This window comes from Tiliqua scincoides, chromosome 6, assembly GCF_035046505.1.
Source record: "Tiliqua scincoides isolate rTilSci1 chromosome 6, rTilSci1.hap2, whole genome shotgun sequence".
Taxonomy (NCBI): Eukaryota; Metazoa; Chordata; class Lepidosauria; order Squamata; family Scincidae; genus Tiliqua; species Tiliqua scincoides.
The window spans coordinates 1,456,316-1,482,841 of NC_089826.1; the positions used below are offsets into that span (position 1 = coordinate 1,456,316).

A 26,526-nucleotide genomic window follows, 5' to 3' on the forward strand; every position below is an offset into this window, starting at 1 on the left:
CAGCTATAGTGGGGACCTTGCCAATGAAATTCAAGGTGTTGTCATTACAGAATTCCAACGGAGGAAAAAATCCTCAACACAGTCGTACTGTTTCAGAGCAACTGTTGCATGGAGTTTGGGCCTGCACCTAACTGTTAACTGTATTAACAGACATCTAATGCAGGTTTCTAAATTGTGCAGTTCTCACTATTCAAGATCATCTTAAATATTCCAGTCTTTTATGTTTTCAATGATCACAATAAGTGGTATCTTTTCCAGTAGATTTAAATAGACAAGATTCCAAATTTGAACTTACCCAGTGCGGAGGCTGGTTAAAAATTATATGGCCTCCCCAACCAAACTGAAATTGTTTGGCTTTCCCAAAAGGAATGTTTTTACAAGTAACCAACTGTGACAAGAAAAGCATCAGTGTCTTCATGTAGTGCTGAAGTAAAATTTAGCAGTTCACTGGAGAGTTTGAGAGTCCAACGAATTTATTTCAGAAAAGAAAAGCCTATTGGTGGCTTGGGTTCTTCAGACACCCAGGGGCATTTGATTAATCAGAAATAAATTAATCACAACTACAAATGAAGCATCATGCAAAAAGAGATGGAACTGTACAACATCTCTGATTAAGTGATGTGAAAAGTCAAGGTTAGGCAAATAAACAAGAAGTGTTATGGTAAGGAAGTGCCATAGTGCCACATTTGGAAAGAATAATTTCACAACAGCATTTCTGCACGGGGGCAACCACTGCAGTTGTGTGTCCTCTTCAGGCCATCAAAGAGCCTAACAGTTAGCCCCATACTGAATGAGACCCAGGCAATGCCATACAGGAGACAAAGGGCCACGCCCAGTTGGTCTCCACTTAAACCTCAGTCTTCAGTCATCTTAACCTGTTTCTGGAAGAAAAAGGTTTGCTGGAAACATGCTATGATGAGAAGTGAAAGGGTTCAAAATGAGGACCCGAGTAGGGGCAGATCAAATAGGTGTGACTGCACATAGACCATGACAAAAGAGATGGTCAGTTTTACATCCTTTGTTCACACTGGATAATCACCAAGTGTTGAGAAGCATTGTAAGATTTCATCAAGTATATCTGATCAACCAAGAAACCTGGAATACAAAGTTTCCATTTGCTCCCCTACCTTACTACTCTGAGGAGCGAGGCAAGAAAAAAATTATCATGTTTTATACTCCATGGCTTAACATTTTTTTCCAGTAATCACCACAATTACACCAACGGTAAGGAGCACATTTTTTTTGCTAAACAAGGATCACCCCATCTTGAGCTTAAAGGTACTTGTGAAGAAAAAGGTTTGAAAGGAACAGTTTTAATTTATTTCTATGTCCACCCACCATTGTGTTTGCTTTCTCAGAACATCTCTTGCAGCACAAGGCCAGTGCACATGCATGCAGCCAGTAACTTGCTGTTCCTCACTTAGCCCAGAGTAGTTATGCAAATGCTTCCTTCAGGTGCAATTTGGTTGGACTCAACTCTTACATTCAAGCAAGGATATAACAGTTAACAATGATGAACAGCCTGCTGCTCTGTATGTGCCAAGTGTATATTCATAGTAGTAGCAAGGTGTGTTACGCTTTTGTTGTATGTACATATTGATAACCTCTATATTTGTGTGTGTAAGTAAACCATTGCTCTGAAAGAACATCATTTTAATAGCTGTGCAAATGGATACATATAACCTGCTTAAAAAAATTCAGCATTACGCAGTAACAAACACCACAGCTGTACTTTGCCTAACAAGTGCACTTGAAAATGACATCTGCAGGTCATACAGCTAGGCATTTTTCAAGAATAACCTAGAGAAGTGTGTAATTTGAGATGCAGATACCATTCTGAGAACAAAAGTATATTTATCCAACTACTGGAAATAGTCCTTGTTACCATATCAATCTATTCCCTATGGAAATCATTCCAAATATAGTCATTTAAACGTGTATTTCCTCCATACTCATACAGTGCGTCAAAACCTATCAGTAGGTATACCATTTACAATAACGTTGCTTGACGTATTTTAAACTATTGTCTCCCATTTTCAGAGTGTGTTCTATTACAATCAAATAACTTGATAGCAGGCATGGCCCAAGCTCACCTGTTGCTTGAAAAGGGCATAAGTGACGCTAAAACGCATCCCCTCCCAAAACAGCACAGAAGACAAGGCTGATATCCCACCACCTCTCTTCTTCCCTTACTCCTCTCTCATGCAGTGCCTTAAAACAAAACAGGAAGTGCAAAAGGATAAACACTGCCAGCTTGTGTCTCACTTCCTGATTTGCTGAAAGGAACTGAACAAAAAAAGAGTGAAGTAAGCAGGGAGAGAATTGGACTGAAGCAGCTCTGGCCACAGCAGGATGGAGGGAAATGCCAGCAGACTTGAGGTTTGCCGCTTCTGGTAACCTGCCACTTGACACAAGCTGCACAGTTTGTGTCACTGATGGGCTGGCCATGCTTGACAGTCTCCCTACGCCAGCTTCAGAGACAGCCACGGAATGCTTAGAAGACTGCTGGAAAAACTGAACCATGCATTAAAGTTCTGAAAAGGGCACCAATATGGTTCCTGGAAAAAGTCTGAAACACGCACAAATATTGGATATGTACAATGAAATGAGCTACTTTAGCAAACCGATGCACTTTATGCATTTGTGTTCATATGAGAAACCGAAACTGAATGACTGGCTTACTGGGTTTAATCTGCAGCCCAGCAAAGTCAATGTTCTAAGTTCCACTGCTGTTAAAGGAGGTGCGCCACATCTGCACTCTCAAAACACATTTGCCATCTTCAACTGCTATTATTACACAACAAGTCCAAAACAGGACACAGGGACAAGGAGGATGCAGAGAGAAGTAGTTATTGCATGTATTTCTTAACCACAAATTCTGCACAAATCAGACTGCAGGTTGCACCACACAGAAGAAATCAGCCTACCTTCTTCAATCATGGATAAAAAGAGAAAAAAAAAATGAAGGATGCTTGAGACAATAAAAATACATACCTCTCTTTTCTTGGCTCTACTTTTCTCACTTCTTTTTTTGTAACTTCAGCCTGTAACAAAAGAAAAGCTGACAGTTTTGATAACCTGATACAATTTATAGGAAATATCATAAATACATAACTGCCCAAAAGAAATATGTTAAGGACTGTGATGAATGCCCTGATTTTCCTCCTCTGGGGGGGGATTTTCCTTAATTTTGGACATTTCTAGCCTCACAGAGGACTTGGGGATACTATATCCTCCCAAAAAGAAAACCTAGCAACCTAGATGCAAGAGCCATTATCCAAGGATGCTCCTAGGAAAATTCTCTCTTTGAAAACACATTTCCCAAAAGGTCTCAACTGGAAGATGTGGATTGTTGTGGATTCAAGTCTGGGCCCAGTGGAGACAGTAGTTCCCAGTCAATCCACCTGCTGCGACTGGAAAATGTCCAACAACTGGGCAGTCAAGTCTACCTATCTAGGAAATAGGTTGGGATGGGCAGGTGGTTTCCTCTGATCTAAGTCAATGTTGAAATCAAACACTGGTGGTATAAGTCCCTGCACGCAGCTGGGAAGTGTGTGTTTTGCCAAGCCTGCCAACTGAAGTCTTGCTAGTTTGCAGAAGACACAGTCACTTACCCTCACTAAGTCTTAGTGACTCCATAGCCTGCATCAGCTGTGAGCATGTGAACAGAGGCAAGTACATAGGTCTGTGATAAACCAAGCAAAGTTAACTTACTGTGGAAGGTTCGATCTTTGGTGATCGTGAGAATGTCAACTGCGAGTCTCCCAGACTGTAGGGATATCTTTTTAGAAAGCGGCACATAGATGCAGCTGACTCAGCACTATCCAACTGAAGAATTGCCTTAAAAGTTAATGTAGACATTAGGATGAAATCAATCAGTTTTGCTATTGAGCCTACACAAATTCTTGTTCACCTGCTTCAGAGATGGAGTTGCTTATATTGTTAGGGACAATTGCAAGGTTTTTCTTTTAAAAAAAGTTTTCACCATGCTTCTACAAGCAGTACAGGGCTTGAAGAGTGATAGAGTTCATCTCCTCCCAGGTTAGTGAAGTGCCAACTGAACCCGGGGTATACAGCCATCTTTTCTTTAGAATGCACCAGGAAATGAAACTACTGTATGACACATTGTAGAGTCATTTCCTCAAGTATATATGATTACAAGAACTGATCACTCAGGAGGCTACCAGCACCTGAATATAAACTCCAAGTGGCCAGTGTTGACCATGTGAGTGCTTACTGATAAGACTGCAATACTTTGATATTATAGATCGGAGTGAAGTGGAGTTATGTCCCCCCTAGAAGTCTGCTGCTATTCTTTGAAAATAGAGAGGAAAAACTCTTCATATCCTATTGAGCGCTTACAAGTCTTCCCGTTTCCCCATTAAAATAAAACAGACTCACTCACTCAACAACCTCAGCAAACTAAACTTTTCAAAATGATAGTAAAAAGATAATTTATGCGCTGAATGATGCTCAAGGTCTAGAATTGCTAACAATAAGAGGATCTCTTAAATAAGGAAACAAAGACACAAACATTTACCTTATTCTTATTTGTTATCACCATGTAGTGATCCACACGTCCAAACCGCAGACCGACACAAAGTATTTCAAGTTCTGAGTATCCACCATCTGGCAGATTTCCAAGATACACAAACTGTGCATGAAGGGTTTCCGTATTCACCTAATAAAGAAATGGGGAAAACCTGAGTTTACCAAACTGAGAAGCTGAAAGGCCCCCACTGCAGCACAATCAATAAATATATGCTTCAACAAGAGAAAGTACAAGAACAAAACAGCAGGGTAATGCCACAGAACTCAAACTGCTTATTTTAGATATTTAAACACATTTAGACCCAAATCCAAACCAAATTTCCAGCACTGGCATAGCGGTGCCAATGAGATGTGTGCTGCATCCTGCAGTTGGGTGGCACTTGTGGAGGCAAAGTGAACAAACCTCAGAGTTGAATTGCCCTTATGTTGGTGCTGGGAAGAGTTAGGACTGCACCCTTAGTTATTTAAACATATCCCGCCTTTCCCCTTTTCAACATAAAGGACCAAGGTAGCCAAAAATATTATAAAACATAAAATAAATAAAAGCGCACGCAATAAAATATAAAAGATTAACAAGCAACAGTAAAACCAACAGATTAAAGGAGCAAAAAAGAACATATGAACATAAGAAGAGCCCTATTGGATCAGGTCAAGGGATCTGGTGTTGATCTAGTCCAGCTTCCTGTATCTCATGGTAGCCTGAGCAGACGCCTCAGGGAGCACTCATGACACCAAGAGACCTGTTGATTGTTGCTACTCCCTTGTACCTGGCATTCAGAGATTATGCAACCTTTGAAAGGTTGCACAGTGTCATCATGGCTTGTAACCTCTGATGGACTTTTCTTCCCTAAATCTGGCCAATCCCCTTTTAAGAACATCTAAGCTAGGTGCCATCACAACATCCTGTGGCAAGGAGTTCCACACATTAATTTGTGTTGGCATCCTTCAGTCTCGGAAGACTATGGTATCGCGCTCTGAAAAGTGGTACTGGAACAGCATCCTCTCCAGTGTGCGAAGCCTGGGTAAAGTAGATATAGAGGATAGACTGTTACACATGCAGCAAGTTCCCCCTCTCCACGTCGTTGAAATGGTCCAATGGAAAGGCAGAAGCCAGTACGGTTGGTTCCAGCGGCGTCGCAGGAGTTGCCAGAACGTGACTGTGTTCAGTCATGAACTGCCTCAGGGACTCTGGCTCCGGATTTTGCCTCGAGGTTAACTCCTGAAGCCTTTTCCATAACTGGATGTAGCCATAAGGCAGTGGAGGTTTGGAATCAGAGTTTTCCTTATGTTCTTATGTTCTTCTCTCAGCAAGAGCTGCCTTCCCAGGCTGACGAGTCCCATCTACCCGGTGGCTGTTTAGTTGCCTCTTACAACAAGAACAGCCAAACTGAGGGCCTATTCTTATCCCCAGCCCCCAGGGGAACACACATTAATCACACTCTGGGTAATTTAATTACATTCTGCCTGCTCTGCAGGGATCACATAATAGTGCCTCAGCTGCTCATTCTGCTTTTTGCTCCCTTCCAGCTCTATGATTTTTAAGCTCAATTATTATTAATCATCAAAATAGTATTTTTACACTAAGATCAAGACAGGTAACTTCTAGATTTCTTACTCTGAATGCAATAATTAGCAATAATGTTAAGCATCCCCATAAAATAAAGCTTCCAGTCACATGCTCTCACAATATACAGTATCAAGTTCTGACAAAGCAAAACATTTGGGGTTGATGACTTGGAGATGACGTTTATATAAAGTACTCAGAAGATTTCCACTGAACACTCTGAATTTCCTCAAGCAAGCAAAACAAGGACTATTTTACTTATTTTCCCCTACTGAAGATAACAAGAAAACTGTGGTGACAAACTGGTAATTCGTGTGCTACTCACCTTTGGATTGGCATCTTTAATCATTGCAACAAATATTGCTTCCTAGAAAAAGCGGACCAGAAAGGTTTAGTTACACCCCAATTTTAACACCCATTCATACTAATAATCATTTACCAGCCCTGCTGTCACTAGACTTGGAAGAGTGTCACATGATAGTAATTCGATGAACACTGTTGGACAAACAGGTAGACAGCAACTTCAAGGCTAGAACCTCACTCAGAGCATACTATCTGGCAACTGCCTCTAGTCATGATAAAGTATACTTAAGTGAAGCCAGATCCCAACTAACTTTTGTATGAATGATGTAAACAAGTGAAGAACAACTAGACCCCAGAGGAAAGTGTCTCCAGAATTACAGTAATTACAGCTGAAAATTCTTCAAAAAGTTTTATTTACCAACCTCATTTTTTATATCCTTGAATTCAGATGACACTGCAAAACTCAACTGGTTCTTTTCCACCCACATTGGAAAACAGGTATAAAATTTCACCAAGGATTCTGCAGGCTTATGATTTATTTCTAAATATGCCTGTTGAAAAATAAAGTTCACATTGGCAATCTGAAACCAGATTGTTGACTCTTCTCAAGTTATTGCGACATAGAAGAATCAGCAGATTTTTCAGTCAAGAACATTCGACAATGCCAGTAAACGTATACACTGGGAAACGTCTCCACTTTTCTACTGGAATGCACAGTAAGAATTGCTTAGATACCTTTTTATGAGAAGACACAATTAAGAGATCTTTTAGTCCTCCAAAAGGCTTAATTAAGTTAGAAATATCATCCAGAGTTAACCCTGCCTCAGGCAGGTTAGAAACAACCACCACGCATGTTTCTTCTGCTTCCTAGAAAAACAAAAGACAGCAAAACAGAATTGTCAGTAAAGAGCTAACACTGGAAAGCTCTCTCATAATACATCAACTCTTCCGCTATTTCTTACCTTCTTCATTCTCTAGTGTAAATGAGATAAATTCCCTCTCTCCCCCCCCCCCCCGTCTATTGGGTATGTAAGAAGACTTGGGGGTGGTGAGCGTAAAGAAACAATTGCAAGCAAGAGAATATTGTGGACCCTGAACACATGAAATAAGTCACAATGCAAGACTGAGACAACAGTAGCAGTTATTTTATTAAATTTTAAAGACTTTAACAAGCCTTGGCCTACAACAGGGGTGCCCAAACCCCGGCCCTGGGGCCACTTGCGGCCCTCGAGGCCTCTCAATGTGGCCCTCAGGGAGCCCCCAGTCTCCAATGAGCCTCTGGCCCTCTGGAGATTTGTTGGAGCCCACACTGGCCCAACGCAACTTCTCTCAGCGTGAGGGTGACTGTTTGACCTCTCTTGTGAGCTGTGAGATGAGAGCTCCCTCCACTGCTTGCTCTTTCACATCTGTGATGCAGCAGCGGCAGCAAAGGTCAACCTTGCTTTGTGCAAGGCCTTTTATAGGCATTGAGCTATTGCAAGACCTTCATTCGTTCATATAAGTTCATCCTTAATATATTCATTTATGTAAACTTATGTAAATTAATTCAAATTTTAAATGTACATTAATTCTTTTCTCCCCCGGCCCCCGACACAGTGTCAGAGAGCTGATGTGGCCCTCCTGCCAAAAACTTTGGACACTCCTGGCCTACAATATGTAATGTAAGAAAATTAAACCAAATATTATAGCATACACTAACTCCCCTACTTAAGTACAGGATAAGTTCCAGGGGTCTTTATGCACACCGAAATGTACTTTGAAATTGAAACATTAAGTTCTTGCCAGCCCAGCAGTATCAAGACATTCTTGATACTGTGCAAAAGTGCCAAAGCAGCCATCTCAAACTTAGGGTGCCACTGCAATTCCACAGACATGCCTGTGGACAAAAGTGCAACTTCTGGGTGACCCCTGGGCCAAAGCGGTTACAACACAGAACAGTGTCATCACAAGACTGCTCCTTCCTCTTAAATTTTTGTCACATTCATCCAGTGGTTCTCAAACTTCTCCAGCTCACGCCTCCCCTGATCCTTGTAGCCATTGGCCACAGCTCCCCATTACAACACCTCACCTCAGTTACTCCCAAAATGGGGATAAAGGTATTATAATTATACACTAGAAACAAGGCTGCCAGCATTCTGAGCTTGTAATCCTAATCACACTTCCCTGAGAATAAGCCCCATTGAACAAAATAGGACTTACTTCTGAGTAGACCTAGCTAGGATTGTGCCTTTTGTCTTACAATAGTAGCCAACATGGGAAGTACCCCCCCCCCCAAAAGGAGGCAGGAGGAAAAAGGGGAATGTCTAAAAAGGAATGGGAATTTTTATTTTTAATCAATTTTTGGAGACAAAGTCATCAAGAGTGGCTTTTTTTTCTTTTTTGAAGGGGGAAGAAAAAGAGAAAGGTGAAGATCCTGAGTTAAGCTGACACAGACCCCAAGCCTATGTAGGTCTACTCAGAATAAGCTCCATTTGAGTCAATGGGACTTACTCCCAGGAAAGTGTGGAAAGGATTGCAGCCACATACAACAAGATTACAACTCACCCCAAAGTAGATGGGGCATGCTCACACACATACACCCAACATTCAGATGCCACCCCTGTTCCCCCCAGGCAAACCGGAGGAATGCAGGCTGGGGTATTTGGACACCCCCCCCCCCACTAAGAGCAGGCTGGCTCCCTCCTTCGCTGAGCTGCTTGTACTTACTCAACCCTCCCAGTTTGAAGCCTCCCAGGAGCGCGCCCTGTGCTGATGAGATGCAGCACCTCCGCACCCTTCTCCTCTCCTCCAGCCTTGACCAATCCCAGGATGCCCAGGGTGAGGGGCACACTGGGAAATGCAGTCCCTGGGGCGAAGTTGCACACGGAGAGAGCTCCATGATGAGATGTGGCACCTCTGCCTGCCCAGTCAGCCTTCTCTCCCACCTCCCCCAACCATGTTTCTCATGGCCTCCCAGACTCACACTGCCCCACCCACCTCATTCACAGCTGCAGAAAAGCAGCAAGTAGGGAGGCAGCACGTGCAGTGGAGCAGCGTAGCTACAGCCACCTCTCTCCCCAGATGCCTCACGACGCCCCTGGAGGCTAGCCACGCCTCACTAGGGAGGTGGGACGCACAGATTGAATACCTCAGCATTCATCATAAACAAATTATAAAATTTAAACTGTAAGATTTTTCTCTGTGTTTTCTTTTTAAAGAGAGGTAAGTAACAGGTATAGGGGGGCTGTGATCAAACTCAGCTTTAAACCTCCCCTCCTTCCTTTACTACTTTGCTAAAGGTCAAAGATGGCTGTGTTTTTACTTATCCCATTCAGGACCTATTTACCCCCTCATATTAATTGATTGATTCACATTTCAATTATATTATACAATAGAATAGAATGTGCCCAATCACCCTCTGCCACACTGACTGTTTCCTATGCCTTCTCATTCTCTTCTGCCCCCAGAAATCCCCCGATTGTCAACGTTATTCAATGTTCTCATGGTGTTGTTTTTGTTCCCATTGCCAAAGCAAGGGGGAAATCACTATTTTCAAAGTTATTGCGCTGCTCTAACAATCACTAAGCAGCCTCTGTTGTGTGTTTTGCCAATGTTTTCACAGCTACACCTGCTTCAAAACCCCGACAATGTCCGTTCATAAGTCAATTGTTTGTAATTCAAACACTTGTAAGCTGGACTTTTTCTATATAACATTTCTTATATTAGCTGCCTTTAGAGGTTCATAATTCTAAACTACAAGGCGAGATATTAGTACTGTTAAATGTATTTTATTGGACCACTCTGGAAAGTCTTGAAAATGTTGCATGTGGAAACCCAAGGAAAAAAACACAGTTGGGTCTTCCTTTTACAAGAGCAAAATCAAGAAGGTGGCAGGAAGAGAAGAGGGAAAGAACCATATGCAGTTTTTCACCTAATTTTGGAACAGAAACTACCTCGGTCACCTGATGGATGACCTATGGAGGGTCTTCCATCAATAGTGTGACCCTGTTTATTTTCCTGAACCTCTCAGTGGCTTTCAAAACCATTGATCATTGTATTCTTCTGAATAAACTATCTGAGCTGAGGACTGGGGATACAGTATTACAGTGGTTCCGCTTCTATTTGGGAACTGATTATAGAAAGTGGTGCTGAGAAACTGTTGCTCAAACCTCAGGGATTCATCTTGGTCTGCATGAAACTGCTGAGATATCACGTATCCAGATGACACTCAGTTCTACTTTTTCATCAATCAGGTAAAGCAGCAAAACTGCTGAACCAGTGCTTGAAAAATCAATAATGAAATTGATGAGGACAAATAAATTGATGTCCACTCTTGATAAAATGGAAGTTCTGCTGGCTGGTGTGCCTTCTGACCATGGATATGGTGTACAACCAGTTCTAGATGGAATCGCACACACCCCAAAAAAGGTCAGGTTTGCAGTTTGGGGGTGCTGTTGGATTCAGCATTGTCACTACAGGCTTGTGGAATGTGTAGCTTACAGTGCCTTCCACCAGCTTTGCTAGCATGTCAGATATGAACCCTCCTGAACAGTGAGAGCCTGGCCACTGTTATGAATGAGCTAATAAACTCAAGATTAGACTACTGTAACATTCTGTATATAGGGAAAAGGCTCCTAACAAGTCTGACTTCAGAAATATCAGTTGGCAGAAAATGCTGTAGCTAGGCTGCTAACTGGCACCACTTAATAGAACATAGTTCGCTAGTTTTTAAACATCTACCAGTCCATCTCCAGGAACAATTCAAAATGTAAATGCAAAACGCAAGTCCTTATCTCTAAAGCCCTGCTATGGTTTGAACTGAGGTACCTAAAGGATTGTCCACAACCACAACCACATGAGCCTCTGTGAACAGTTCATAGTTGGAGACTCCCTGGAACATGACGACTGGGAGAGAAAGCTGAGTGCCACCTGCATATTGTTGATACCACAGTCTGAATCCCTGGATGATCTCTCCCCAGCGGTTTCATGTAAATGTTAAAAAACATAAGGGACAGGTTAGAACCCTGTGGCACCCAACAATGTAAATGCCAGGGTGCTGAGAAGGTGTTCCCCAGCATTACCATCTTGGATGTGTCTGCCAAGAAGGAGCAGGACCATTGCAAAGCAGTGCCTTCAATCCCCAACTTGGCCAGCCAATCTAGAAGAGCATCATGGACAATGGAATTAAGAGCCACTCTGAGATCCAACAGGACCAGCACGTCCTCATGTCTAGTCCTTGGCAAAGATTACAATCCAATTATATATATAATTATAATTATCCAACAGGGCGACCAAAGCTGTCTCCATCGACAGCTGCAATTTTTAAAGACTGTTTTTTTCTTCTCTTTCCGATTTGATTTTAGCACAGTCAAGATGGGAAGGGATTTAAAATTTCATTAATGTTACAGGCTTATGTTCTTTCCAATAACAGAAGCTTTCAGGGAGTTATCAACCTGCTACAGGCTTCCTTTTTGAGGTTATATCATGGTTCCCACTCTTATCAGCGCCACAACCCACCTCATCCTCTGTGGTGGGTCATGACACTCATGGTGGTGCCAGGGAGGCCTCTTTTGGGTTGTGCTGGGCTGGGGACTCACTCTACCGACCTCTGTGTTAATTCATCTTAGAACTCAAAAGTTCTAAGTCTTATCACAGTCCTATCCTGTCTTCTGGAAAGAATGGGAGAAGCAACCCATCCAAGATTATACCCTTCACTGCGAGAGAGACACACACAATTACCTATATGATGTTAAACATAACCAAATAATCCTGCGTGCCTATCAGCTTCTCATTCATGGAGTTTCATACACTTACAGAAAGTGGATATGATTCTGAGATATGCCTCAGAATGGAGGTACCCATTTTGAAATACAATTTTTCCATCATTATTAAGAAAGTTTATATGGTGCTTTTCAACAAAAAGTAGTTCATAAAGTGGTTATCATAGCAAAATAAATACATACCTTGACAGCTGATTCTCCTGCTTCAGTACTCTTTGCAGCCTCTGTACTCTTTGCAGCCTCTGTTGTACCTAATTTTTAAAAGAGGAGGAAATTATGCATGTCACTGACAAAGTTATCTAAGGAATATAGGAGAAAATAATCCAAATCCCACAACCAGAAACCCTCATTTAAATCTAAATTAGTCATTCACTTAAGGAAATGTTCTTAAATACATGGAATGTCACCACAGCGACAGCAATACTTTGACGCAGCCTCTCTTTAAAGGTACCTGGCACCTGTGCAGGTCTGGGAGTTTCTTTGGCCTTGGATTCTACAACCTTCTTGGGCTCTGTGGGCTTCTTGCTCTCTAAAGCTTTTTTAGCCTCTTCAGGCTTCTTGGCATCTGTTGGCTTTTTTGGTTCTACAGCTGCCTTTGTTGTCCCGGACTTCTTGGCACACACCGGCTCCTTCTTGGCACACACCGGCTCCTTCTTGGCACACACTGGCTCCTTCTTGGCACACACTGGCTCCTTCTCGGCACCCTTTGGGGGTTCTCCAGGCTTCTTGATGTTAGTTTTTGCTGCATTTATGAAAAACACATTCATTTACACCGTTAGCGATTTGTTTGCCAAGTCTGCCAATACTACTGAAATGTAAGGGGTTCTACCAGATCCAACAATCCATGAGACAATGACCAGATCTACCTCCCCAGTTCTTTGCTGCAACTAAGTGTAAGTACATGCACATGAAACACGTTCTTCTTCATTCACATTGCCACCACCAATCCCTTCCCCCTCTTTTGTTTTCAGCTCTCTCATTACTGGCAATTTTAGAATGATAATCTCCGCTAGCCCAAACTGAGAAGTGCAAGTTCATCCATTTCTGCCATCAAGTATCATACAGTAAAACACAGCCACACATTTCAGTTCCAGCTCAGTTTCTGGAAGTCATCAGGGATAGGGATCTTGTGACCTGACCTTGTAAACAAGCGTGGCAAACAAGGGAGTGTTACGTGGGAGTCGAGCAAGAGAGAGCCTCACTTCCACAGACTCCAAAGAATATGGCTTGTATGGAAAAAGAAGCAGTGTTTTGCTCAGAATGTGGAATGTTCCTATTCTGACAGACAGATATGGAGAACAATGCATGCAATAAGTCTGGAGGAGCACTAGATACCCTTCACCTTACCAGGAAGAAAGTTTCCAGATAGAACAGTGGAAGCTCTTTTACAAGAGTTGCAGAACTCACAAACTTCCACAGAGGAAGAAGACAGCCACATACAAGAGGCAAGTCTGTGGAAAAATATCATCCACAGAGCGAGACCTGTAACAAAGACTTCTCCGGTCCTGGAATCGCTTCCATGACCTTCCAGAGAAGGAGAATTCAGGGCCATTTCAAGGCCAGGAACCACAGTGGGGGATGTGGAAGCCCAATCACTACTGTGCAGTGAAGATAAAGAGGCATGTAGTAGTGGTCAAAGACTCTCTGCTGAAGAGTCTGCCACATGCTGACCAGACAGTGCAAGAAGTGCACTGTCTCCCTGGGGCCAAAATCAAGGTTCTGACAAACAGGCTACAAAGGCTCATCAGGTCTGATGACTATTACTTGCTCCTCCTGAATCACGTGAGAACAACAAGCATGATGGAGATGGTGACTGCGACCATTAAGGGAAGGCCAGGTAGACTAAGCCTCTTCAAAAAGAGGACACCCACTTTCAGGTCAGACTAATGACAGGAAACACACAGAAACATTTGCACAGTAGATGGAAAGGAGGATACCTCGAAAGAGTGAAACTTACAGGTGGAGGTGACAGGTGCAGCTGGCTTTGTCATTTTTTCAGCAGAGCCAGTTTGCTCTTTCCTAAAAAAAGAAATTATAGGCCATAGTCATATAGTTGAACACAGAACAGTCCAACAAATGTTTTAGAAAATCTGATACAGCAAACTAGGTACTTCATATACTTACTTTGTACTCAGAGGAGGTTTCTTGACAGCTTTTGCAATATTCTTCTCATTCCCTTTGTTCTGCAATTTAAAGACTAATCATTGCCATTCTCCATTTGCCAACATATCAGCTTCTATTACGAGTATGCCCTGTGCCAAAAAAACTTCAACCACCCAAACACTCTCCTCAAAGATTAAGCAAGAAATCAACAGCTGCCTTTGTATATACATTTTAATGGTTGAGGGCCCTATACTGATTGAAGATGTAGAAAAAGGTAGAGCAAGATGTCATATAAATTCAACCCATAAATGCTTGAACACGAAGCCTGCAATCCTTAATCAACCAACTCGAAAGTTCCACTGATCTGAGCAGAGCGTACTTACTAATTAGGAAACATGCACAGTACTGTAGTGTCAGCATATTTGGGGACAGAAGTGAATTTAATGAAATAAAAGGGTCATTTAAAAGTTTATCCAGCAAAAAGGATACAGTGCATATAGAAACAGCATGCAGAAATCAATTATGACTCTTGGAAAGAAATGTTATAGGAATAAGACAGTTAGGGCACCATCCCAACCCTCAGATGGGCCAGCGCAAGTCCCTTATGCCAACCCAGAAGTGTCACGAAAGTGCCGTAAAACACTTTTGCGCCACCATGAAAGGAGGGAGGCCAGCGCAAGGCCTGCAGTGCTGGTAGACCAGTAAGGCTGTGCCGACCTAGTCAGGCCATCGCGGGGACTTGGGGAGCATGGGAAGGAGGTGGGCAGGTCTGATGGTGGGCTGCAGCCAGGCAGGGAGTGGTGCCAGGATCCTAACCCCAGTCCCAGGCAACCTGGAGCAGCTCCAGGCTGCTCAAATCTGCACCCCCTCTTTGGGAGACGCAGATCTGAGTAGCCACATTGGGGCTGCTGCAGCATTACGCGGGCTAAGGGGAATGGCTTCCCCTAGCCCCAGACTGAGCTGCTGGCAGCCCCAATCCTGCTCTGGATATGGGGCAGGCCAGCTGACCTCCCCATTTCAGCACAGGTTAGGATCGGGTTGCCCAGAAGTGAAATGATCAAATAGGCAGATAACTAAGAAAGTCACATAATCACACATAAACAAAGGATAGCGTAGCAACAATAAAGTACAAAGCTTGAAAGATGGTGGAGGCTTTACCATTCTTAGTGCAAAACATGGCACATTGTGATCAAGGTTATCTTTCTGTTTCAACAAGGTCATACAAACTGGATACTTAAGATATATGACAACAGAAGTTTTAGGTTTTGCAGGAATAATGAGGCTAATATACGAATATCCTATTATCAAACCACAGAATATTGGCTATAGTTCTCTCCTGGGAAGATTCAATAGCATAAACATGCACGCTTGTGGAAGAAAGACTGAACAGATGCAACAGGATTAAGACCCCTCAAATAGGCACCAGAGAGCCTGTATCGCAATATGTCCAGCTTACCTGGCTGGGTGGTTGTCTGGGCCTTTCTGGTATGCTTATTTTCACACGTTTGCCACCGACCAAAACTGGAACGGTGTTGCTGAATTTGACAGCTGCTATTGCTGCCTCCTTGTAATTCATTTCTAGGAAGGCCTAAGAAAAAGAGAAATTTTTTGGGGAACTCTATGACTGACAATTGGCTTCCTCATATCTCCTTTGTGTGAAGTACTATTAGTGAACGGCCAAACGGGCAAGTCGACAATGTTCAGAGGAATGCAAGACATCCATTTCTTCACTTTTAAACTGGGTTTGCACTGCTTTGGTACCTAAACTAAATCGGATAAGAGGACCACCTGCTCCTGCTCATGAAGGTCCTTTGGACAGATTCTGCTCTGTATGTCACCTTCTTCCAAGTTCTGGAACAGCCCCTCCCAGAAGTTTGATCCACTCCATCCCTCATAGCCTTTGGACAGTGAGTCAAAACCTACCTGATGCATCGTGCCTTTATGTAGAGTGAGATGGTTAGTTCTCTGCTGTTTGTCACAGTGATTGTTTTATTGTATTTTCTATGCTGTGCTTTTAACTACAGTGAGCTGCTTGCAAGTTTTATTGCAGACAAGTGATATATCAATACAACATTGGATTCTTAGATCTGAACAGGCTGTAAATTTTCTGAATTATGTTCATTTCAGCAGAAACGTTGCAGGTACCAAATACCCCCACCCCAGCTGATCTGCTCTAAATGCTGATGATGTGTTTTGGTTCTCTCTGTCTTAATGCATTTATTAGTGCTGCTCCTTTTGAACCTTTTTTTAAGGGGGGTATGACAACCATCTGGAAAACAGTTTACACCTACAATTAATGAGCAGCTTAAGAAAATATGGAACGTAGCTACACTAACAAAATTACCGTATTGTAACAGAGCTAAAGACAACACTGACATAGTGTCGGAATATAAATCAAATAAATAAATAAATAAATAAATAAATAGGACAAGTCTGTTAGAAAATGGGTTTTGTTTACTGATTACTGGAACTCAAAATATTATGGACTTTCTTTTGATTGTTAAGCAAAAGATAATATAATATTATATATTATATAATTATATATTATAATATAATATAATGAAATTTCATATAATGAAATAATTTAATTTCATTAATTTATTATTGAAATTTATTAATCTCTTTAATAAATGGTTAAGAATTGTTATTTGTAGCAAATACATTACTACAATTATAGGTTTGTGCATATAGGTAGACAGTGTTGATTTGCACAAAGAATGATTAATAAAAAACTCTTGTATGTGAAGAGAATCATTTTGTTGTATGCCACCTACTGGAAAAAGACTGCCTACACACTTTAAAAACACTTCTCCCAGGAAGACTTGCAGAAGAGACGGCTATTTCACAGAAATGCTGTTATGACTTTGGGCAGCCACTTACCTCATTCCTAGAACGAAATACTAGGATATCACTAACTTTTCCAAAGGGCTGAACAATTTTTTTAATATCATGATCTGTAAAGCCATCATCTGGTAAGTCAGATATATGAATAACGGTGCCACATTTCAAGAGTTGATCTGTCAAAAGCTGCAAATTGAAGATAGTCTGAGCTGTTTATATGTCACTTAGCAGATTCTCTCTTTTGTGAAGACAGAGGCAGGCAGAAAAATGCACAGATAAACTACAGGTCTGACCCTGCCACCTGCAGATTTGACTCACCATAGATGCCAGGGTCCCAGTTTAAATGCCCTTTAAATATAAACAAAGCACACAAAAATCAGGTTTCCTACCTTTGCACAACAAAACGGAACCATTTCCAAGCTTCTCAGGGCTAAAAATAGTTCTACAGACCCACTTCCAGGTCTCCCAACGTTAAATAGTAGAGTTATGCCACATACAGCCTCTATGACTGAATGTAATGCAAAATAATGGAATAAGGTTGAAACTGTGACCCCGGTAGCTGCAGCAGATGCACCAGGATCTGACTGTACTAAGTTCATCTAGACCGGTGGTTCTCACACTTTTAGCATCGGGTCCCACTTTTTAGAATGAGAATCTGTTTGGACCCACCGGAAGTGATGACATGACTGGAAGTGACATCATCAAGCAGGGAATTTTTTAACAATCCCAGGCTGCAATCCAACCAGCACATACTCAGGACTAGCCCCACTGACAATCATTGTTAAAAGCATATACAAAGTAGCCTGTTAAAAGTACAGATCTGTAACATTTCCCCAAATGCAGTCACACACCATGATAACATCAAATCTATTAAAAATAAAATATTGAAATGAATGGGGAACCACCTGAAATTGGTTCAAGACCCACCTAGTGGGTCCTGACCCACAATTTGAGAAACACTGATCTAGACCACTAAAGGTTTATAGTAGAGCAACAAGGATTAAAATGTCTCTGTATGACATATCACTTGGAGGCCCACTGAAACAGATAAAAAAAGTATTGATTTAATTAAAACCCAGTTCCAATCATTATAGCATGCCAAAAAAAGCCTGAATGGAGTTCACTGAAAGGAGCAGGCTTGCCTGTCAGAGTCAGGGAACAGCACTGATGAGCACGCTCCTTGACTCTTCTCCATCCAAGCTAATGATTGTTGTCATTTCCACATGACAAATCCACTCACTCCTATGGGGGAAACCACCGCTCTGCACTGGAGGACAATGGAGTGATGGGATGGAACGCTCTGCCCTCTCAACACAGGGTGTCCAAGTAATCACATGATGTAATTTAATAAATTCAAAGAAGTGGAGTTACTGACTTTATTGTACGGGGCTGGAGCAGCAACACTGGTTTCCTTTGTCGGTGCTCCCAAGGGCAACTTTTTGTTCTTCCCATCAGCTACAATTTCTCCTTGGTTTGACATATTAGCAGCCACAATCGGTTTTGATGAGCTGGAATGAGAGGGTAAATCCATCTTGGAAGGCTTCGAAGGACCCACAGGATTACTCGGGGGCTTCTTCACTCTTCCGAGAGCCTTTCCTAGCTCTGGTGACATTCTCTTTGGTCCAGAAGTCTCACGGCTATGTGCGCGGTACAATTTCTGCTTGTTCAACTCTTCAACAAAGTGGGGCCCTAAACATTTCACTGCATCTTCCAAAGCCTGATCTTGAAGGAAAAAGGGGAAGACAAAATATACTACCATATATAAGACTCCACATACTACCACTATGGTGTTTATTTTTTTTTTGGGGGGGGGGGGGGATATTTTTTCCCAAAATTTCTTGATTAAAATAGCAAATTATAGTGTTGTGTTTTTATCCAAATTCTGACTCAACATTGCACATATTGTGCAATAAAGCCCAATAAGCATTTCAGTTGTGACCCCCATATCATTTTAGACCGTTACCAAACATATACATACAAATTCCTTGGTTTTCCAAGCTTCTCAAAAGTGTATCAACATACTGACAAGCAGATTTTTTTTTTTTAAATCACAGTATCCCCCCTTTGCATACTGGAATGGAATAAAATGTGCAAAAAAGTCACAGAAAGTGATCAGGTCAAGATGCTGTATAAAACAAAAAAAATAAAATCAGAAAGGCAGGTCGGAACTGCAGGCTCAGCTCTTCCTTCTCAGTGCCCCTGCTCAGGCATCTGCTTTCTCCCCACCCACACTCACCAAGGAATAAGTCCCATTTACTATCACTGCTAAAAGCATATACAGGTTGAGTCTCAGAGGGTTCCGTTCCCAGCACCCACGTGGATGGCAAAAATTGTGTTAAAGCAAATTCATTTAATGAACAATGTCCCTTTGCTCAGTGATTTAAAAACAGCCTTGCTGACCTTGGTAATGTATCAGGCAGACAATCAGTCTCTCTCTAGGCGCACAGAAAGGCTTCACTTGAGGTAGGGATCCCTCCCTTCACTGGGAACCACAGCACAGGGAAAGAATGGAGGAGGTGATAATCGCTTCCACTTTGCATTCTTTCACATGCTCAGAGGGAAGGGAGGGTTGCTTGCCTGGGAGTGAAGTTGTTCTAAGCGCCTGGAGAGAGAATGTTTGATAGATTGTCTGTCAGTTGCCCTCTCCCGTACTAATGAGGCTACTGTTAAACTACCTTTAGTTGAAAGGGTCCTTCTCATCGTGCTGAGATAAAACCACAGGTGAAAAATCTATGATACTTGTGCACAATAGCCCAGTGGTAATCAGGACCCTGGCCTCTGCTCCGTTAAGGGGCGGGGGCAGGGGGGAAGACAGCGACACATTCTCCAGGATTGCGTCGCTAACAGGGCTGCAGGGACTGGGATGTACTCACCAGTCCCTGCAGCAGACTTCCTGGTGTGCGGGGAGCCCTGCGCAAGTGCCTGAGGGCTCCCCAGCCACTTTGAAGTGAAAACAAAACTGGAAGTGGTGCGCGATTGCTCTACTTGCACTTCGAACCAGGTGGGGAGCCCTGCAGGCGCTTGCACAGGGCTCCTTGCACCCCAGGAAGGCTGCTGCAGGGACTGGTGAGTGCATCCCAGTCCCTGCAGCCCCCCTCAAGCGGCGCAAACCTGGGGGTCACATTGCTGCCTTCCTCCTGCCCCCGCTGCCTCCCTCCCTCCCCCGCAAAGACTTAGTGGCTCTCAAACTCTCCCAGAGAGTTTGAGAACCATTGCAATAGCTTGTTTAAAATATAGAAAAAACACACCTCTAACTGCCACTTTGTGGTGGACTGGGTTTTCCAGCACACCATTCTTGGCTGCTGCTTGACAGAGGAAGAAACCACCAACACACAGAGCGTACAGCAAGGGGATGAAAGAGTAAATGGTGCGCTATTTATGACTAGCCCACAGCACAGCATCGACTCTCTCAGGCATTCAAACATGTGGGAAAGCATTTTCTTCGCTTCTGTCATCTTAGCCCAGAAGGCAAGAAAGAGGTGCTCAGGTGTCACTGGTATTGTAACAAAGTCTACTTTGATGGGAGGTCTGCAAAGAGATTGCAGTTTTCAGCACTTCACTTTTAAAGCTTAACTTCTAGTGCCATGCGAAGTGTTCCCAGTTCTGACACCCTCACTACAAGTGACCCGCACCACCGTGGCCAACTTGGGATTGTCTACCCATCACCAATATGCAAAGTCCTTTTCTTGCATTTTGGTGCTGCACGTAACACACTTTGAATACGAAGGCCACCTGTCCTTCTGGAATGAGTTTGCAATATGGGTGGCTGAAGCTGCACATGAAGAAATCCATGCACCATTTTTGCTTTCAGAGGAGCCAGAATGACACTTTGGAAACAGAAAGAAATCTAGTGCCTTGCACAAGTGGAGGCCTTCTGATGCGCTCCTCCACTGTCTCTGCACTGTCAGCAGCTCCAGCTGCACATACATTCTGAATAATCTACTCCGCTCCACAAGGACCTTCCCTTCTCAGTGGAAGAGGGCACCCTGATACAGAAGATGTACAGCATCACCTGCTGGTCCCCAGAGAGTGGGGAGGGGGGTCTGTATCCAACACAGGTTCTGCTGCAGTCCTCTCTCTGTCAACTGACAGATACTGGACACAAGGGAGTAGGCTGGAATCCATATACTGCCTCACAGCAAAGGATTATCTTTATTAAATATGTGACCAAGTCACAGAACATTTTCCAGAAAACCCAACTGTTGTTGCAACACACATGATGTTTCACACAGTAACATATGCAAAAAAGACAGGTCTTGGCCATGGGGAGCCTACTGTCTAAATGTTCCTGGTGGAAGGGAAAGGGTACAGAGGCAGGAACATAAGCAAACACTCTTCCACTTGTTGGACAGTGTTTCAGTTTGGGGTCTAAGGAGCCGAACCAAAGGCTTCAATGAAAAAGAAGAGTTTTAAGGACACAATGTAATTGCTCGGCAAGGAACTTCCAGGCAAAACGAAAGGAAATTTGTGAAGAGAGACTATTAGGCTGTGGGTGGGAGATATAAAAATAAATAAATTACTATCAGGGAAGAACTGAAATATATGTAGAAAATATGGGGGATAAAGGTAGAGAGATTGCAAGGATCCGACTCAATTTTATTACTGGAAAGACCCCAGGTAAGAAGAGGTGGTGGCACATAAGGTCCAAAAGAGATGCCAAGACCAAGAGTGCATCATACTGGAACAGTAAAGGTCCCTCATCAGAGGAGAGAAAGGAAAGTGAAGAAGAACTTGTAAGAATCAGACACACCTTTCACTTTCCTTCTAAGACGCTTAGGAAGCAAAGAACTGAGATATAAAAGGAGGACTGGGTTTACATCACCAGCTCTGCAGTATCAAACTCACACTTTCCTTGAACACGAAACTACTAGGAAACACACATAAAAATAGTTTCTCATCTCTCTGCACAGGTCAGATTGCAAAAGGAACTTCTTCTACAAAGTAATGTCCATGTGACAAAGTCAACTGGACAAGAAATCAAAGCACAGCAATGAGAAAGCAGCCAAATTTGCTTTCCCACTTCAGACAGCGAGAGACCTTAAAAAGGTCTTTAAAAAACCAAAGAGCTATTCACATGATGAGATAAAGCTGCTGTCGTTGTCCAGATCAAACTGGTTGCATGAACAGACTGCAGCATTTCATTCCAAAAGCGTGCATCTGTCACGCCCACCTCCTTACCTGGAGATCTAGCTGATCTTCCCAAACTTCTCTCCCGGCTACAAGATCTTCGAGACCATGAACTGGAGTCTAGATATCGCCGTGGAGACCTTGACCCATGCCTGGGACTAGGCAGGCGCCTTGGACTTCGGCTTCTTGGCCTACCAGCCCTAAGGCGCCCAGGGCTCCTCGATCGTGACCGAGTCCGATATCTGCCATGACCAGAGCTTGAGCGTCTTGAACGTCTGGGGCTAGGACTGGCAGAACGGCGCCTTACAGTGTGACGCTCCCTTCGATCACCCTCATGCCTGTGCAAACAGAAAAGGCAGAAACTGAGAACTTTCCTCATTCCTCATTTAATGTAAAAGAACTAATTGATCCAATCTTTGGCTCCTGATCTGCCTTAACTCGAAAGCGAAGTTTTTCTCCCAGGGGAAATGAAGCTAGAAGTTTAATCAAGTTAAAGAGGGACAGACTTAGAATACAACAGTTGAACAGTTAATTTTATGGAAGAAGAAACAGATGCTACTTGGCCCCAGAACCCATATTTCAAGCAATCATATTTTAAACACTACCTTTTTGATGAAGAATGGGCTTCTGGATTCCAGTCGGGATACCTGTATCAAAAATAAAATCATCAATACAAGAAGCTGGCCTTCTGCACCACTACTTTGAAGTCAAATATTTCATACTGTTGTCACTACAAATAACAACTTTGTCCTTCTATTCTTGCACAAAGTAATGGCTCTACACTATTTGACTTCTAGGTTGGTGCCTCCACTTCCTGATTCTGGCAGTCTAATCTACACACATCCCAGACTATGCAGCTGTGCCAGAATGAGGGATCCATTGTAGAGGACTCACCAGAAAAAAGGTAAACAAAGACTTCTCAATCATCCCTAATTTGGAGAACACTTTATTGCCCAGTTCTTCAAAATCCAGAGGCAGGGCAACCATTTTTGAGGGGGAGGGAGAACCCCTTGATTTTGTAGACCCAAAAATCCTGAATGAAATTATATTTATCAAGGGGAAGGTAAATGGAAGCAAGCAACTCTGGGCTGCTTATATAGGACATCTGCAGCAGCCCAGAGTATTTCAAGAACTTACTCAGTTGGTCTTTGGTGAAATACTACTGGGTGGAGATCTCTGATCCTCCAATTGGGCAGGCAAGGTGGCATCAGAGAAAAAGCACTATCATGATTGTGCTTAAATACCTTGTTAAAGAAATACCAGCTAACAGACATTTGGCTGGGGGTGAATTCTGGGGTGAAAGATTTTTCTTTTCCCCCCACATACTTCCAAACATACAGCATACTGGATCAACCATATTTTGATTTACCCTCCTTTATATGTTTCTATCATAAACCCTCATTTAGGCCCTATTATAGTTTCTGACTATGTAGTTAGGCTCACACAATTGTAATGGCACAAGGAGAATACTAGTACTTCGGTGCAAAAATAACACCATGCCCACAATAGGTGAGACAGTGGGGCTGCAATTTTGACCTCAATTTAAAGTAATAGACTGGAATGCTGTGATGGCAGGACAGGATGAGTATCCCTCACCTGGAATGCATGGGACCAGAACAGCTCCAGATTTTGAATTTTTCCCTCCTGTTATAATTACATTGTTTTAAACTGTTAGAACTGCAATCTAATCCCATTCAACTCAAAGGTTCACTTCAGCTGAGTATTGATTAAAATGACCACACTAAGAAAGTGAAACAAATGGACACATCGCCTTATGATTAGTATTCAAATAAAAAGACTTACTGTTGGCGTAGCTGACGACAACTCTCAATGTGGGCAGTAGTATTCTGATGCTGAATCCAATCCTATAGGAGGTAAAAGTAGTCGAAAATTAAGGATCAGTACTATAAGAGAGCTGGCATGAAAAACTCACCTGGTTCAAACAATCATGAACAAGAGCCGAAGGAGCTTCAAGTCAGTCCAGCCTGACCCTCACTCCTTACTTCCTTCTGTGTAACTATTATTGAGGAATCCTTGCTACTTATATCTGACTATTAAGATCAAACAAGAATTTCTTAATACCAACTACAAACAATATACTAATGTAGTAAAGGCACAGACAACAGTTTGTATTTTGAACTTTATCAAAATCCAAAGAATCTTCACAAGATGCGTAAGACTTTTCATTTCAGCAACCTTTCCTAGTCATAGGGTATTACTACAGGAAATGTCTCTATTTGTTTCAAGATTTCTGGTTAGCCTGACCAAGAAGGGGAACAAAAAACTCCCCCGCTTTCAAGATTCCTGGCAACATTACATCTCTATGCTGCTTGAATCATGCCGCCACCCACCCCCCCAAAAAAAATTGGGAAAAGAGATGGCTCTCTGTCACCAATACATGCCTACAATTCTACAACCACAAGTAATGCCATAGTTATATTGGGTATCAGGCATTTAGCTCTGTTGCTGTTAGGCAAAGAGAAAATCGAAACAGTTCGCTCCTAATATTTCTTTTGACATGCAACAGAGAAAGATAATCACTCAAATACAGATTATGGGCAGGGAGAGTCTCTTTTGTTGCTAGCAAGGTCTTCCTTCTCAAGCATGTGATTACTAGATCACTGAGAATAAAAACATGTACTTCAAACCTTATCTAGGAAATGACCCTACTGAGCCCCCAATCATGGAGTTTCCTTGCACTGTTCCACCTTAAAGCTCTCTGTGCGAGAACTAAACTCCAGAGAATCCTCTTTCATCTTTGGTAACCTCCTATTCCAATCAGGTTGCTGTCTGAAAAATTCTTCCATACAGCCAAACTTAAAACCTGGCTACGATTCATTTCTGTGGATATCTCATGCAAGGCCTAAGCACCTCAAGCTGTCACTATGTAGCAAGAGCCATATTTAAACAAACTTACAGCCCAATTGTATACAGCTGTGCCAAAATAGGTTGCACTGCCTGCTAAGAGGTGGGGGGGATCAGGAGGCTTGGGTGGAGAAAGGGAAAATATTTTGCCAAGTGCAACTGCCAATATGCCGTTGGGTCACTTCAGACCTGCACCTGCTCTTTAGCTGATGCGAGTCCGTGGAGACAAAGGGGGCGTGTCGGCTTGCTCTGAAAGGGATAACATCCAACACAAGTTGCCTGTGCAGGGTGCCACCCCATCCCACGTCCTACATGCCCCCAGCCATTCCGCCCTCATCTTCCACCCCCCTGCCCCGTTTCGCCTGCTCCAACAACTTAGTGATGTTGGTGAGGCTCCTCTTTGCTGCCATCATGTACACGGGGCCCTCCCCACTGTCTGGGGTGGTACCCCAGAACCATGTGGCTCCAGGCACTTCCGGAAGGCCTTTTACAACTGACACCAGTACACAAGTTCTGGTGGCAACAGAGTCCAAAAGCATTGGGCCTTAACCTGTGGTGACTTAGGGCGCAATCCTAACCCACTTTCCAGCACCAACGTAAGGGCAATGCAGCTCCGAGGTAAGGGAACAAATGTTCCCTTACTCTGAAGAGGCCTCCATGAGTGCCACCCAACTACAAGTTGCAGCACATGTCCCACTGGGGACAGGGGACAGGGCTGGAAAGTTGGTTAGGATTTGGGCCTAAGTCTTCAAGCAATATCTTTGACACTATTAGGTCAAATAGGCAACCTAAAGCATTAGCTAGATTACTGGTTCTCCAACTTTTTAGCACTGGGACTCACTTTTAGAATGACAATCTGTCAGGACCCACCAGAAGTGATGTCATTAACCTGGAAATGATGCTATGGTCAGTAGTTATATCATCAATTTAGGCTTCAAACCCAAGCATGATCAGCCAAAGGTTAATTTGGCATACTCATGCTGTTATTTTACATAGCTCAGAATTCAAACATTAAAGCTCGGAAGTCAAAGCAGAATGCAAACTTGGATCCTTCCCCAACCACACAACCTTCCTCCCTTTCCAGCATCCCATTTTCCACCCTTTCTAGTGTCCCATCTTTATTCAGGGCAAAGCATCACGCCTCTCTCCCACCACAAGCTCACCCTGCCCAGCAGCTCTGTACCCTGTACAAGTGTGAATCGCTTAACAACCTTCCCTTTAATGATGGACCAAGTATACAATGGTGGTCAAAGCACAACAAAGAGGTTCTTAATGAGGCAATCAGGTCTCACAAAGCCTGCAGCAGAGTGTCTGTTTACACAACAAAGAGGCAAAGAAGAAGCAATCCATCTCTAGTAGCCTGCACAACAAAGTCACTAGATTGGGCTGAATGTTCGCTTAAGGACCTAATAG

At 42.9% G+C, this 26,526-nt stretch overlaps 1 protein-coding gene across 1 annotated transcript in view; it reads right to left on the minus strand.

The window, feature by feature from the left end:
• The window catches only part of ZNF638 (zinc finger protein 638), a 49,563-nt gene that overhangs the window by 16,095 nt on the left and 6,942 nt on the right, over positions 1–26,526 (minus strand). The window contains exons 3-18 of the mRNA XM_066631780.1: positions 24,052–24,113; positions 22,854–22,895; positions 22,300–22,586; positions 18,497–18,843; positions 17,161–17,307; positions 15,737–15,868; positions 14,302–14,360; positions 14,135–14,196; positions 12,625–12,919; positions 12,361–12,424; positions 7,154–7,285; positions 6,841–6,969; positions 6,441–6,482; positions 4,541–4,681; positions 3,715–3,840; positions 2,995–3,044 (exon numbers count right to left, since the gene is read on the minus strand). Coding sequence (XP_066487877.1) covers positions 2,995–3,044; positions 3,715–3,840; positions 4,541–4,681; positions 6,441–6,482; positions 6,841–6,969; positions 7,154–7,285; positions 12,361–12,424; positions 12,625–12,919; positions 14,135–14,196; positions 14,302–14,360; positions 15,737–15,868; positions 17,161–17,307; positions 18,497–18,843; positions 22,300–22,586; positions 22,854–22,895; positions 24,052–24,113 — 2,117 coding nt within the window. The remainder of the gene's footprint in view (positions 1–2,994; positions 3,045–3,714; positions 3,841–4,540; positions 4,682–6,440; positions 6,483–6,840; positions 6,970–7,153; positions 7,286–12,360; positions 12,425–12,624; positions 12,920–14,134; positions 14,197–14,301; positions 14,361–15,736; positions 15,869–17,160; positions 17,308–18,496; positions 18,844–22,299; positions 22,587–22,853; positions 22,896–24,051; positions 24,114–26,526) is intronic.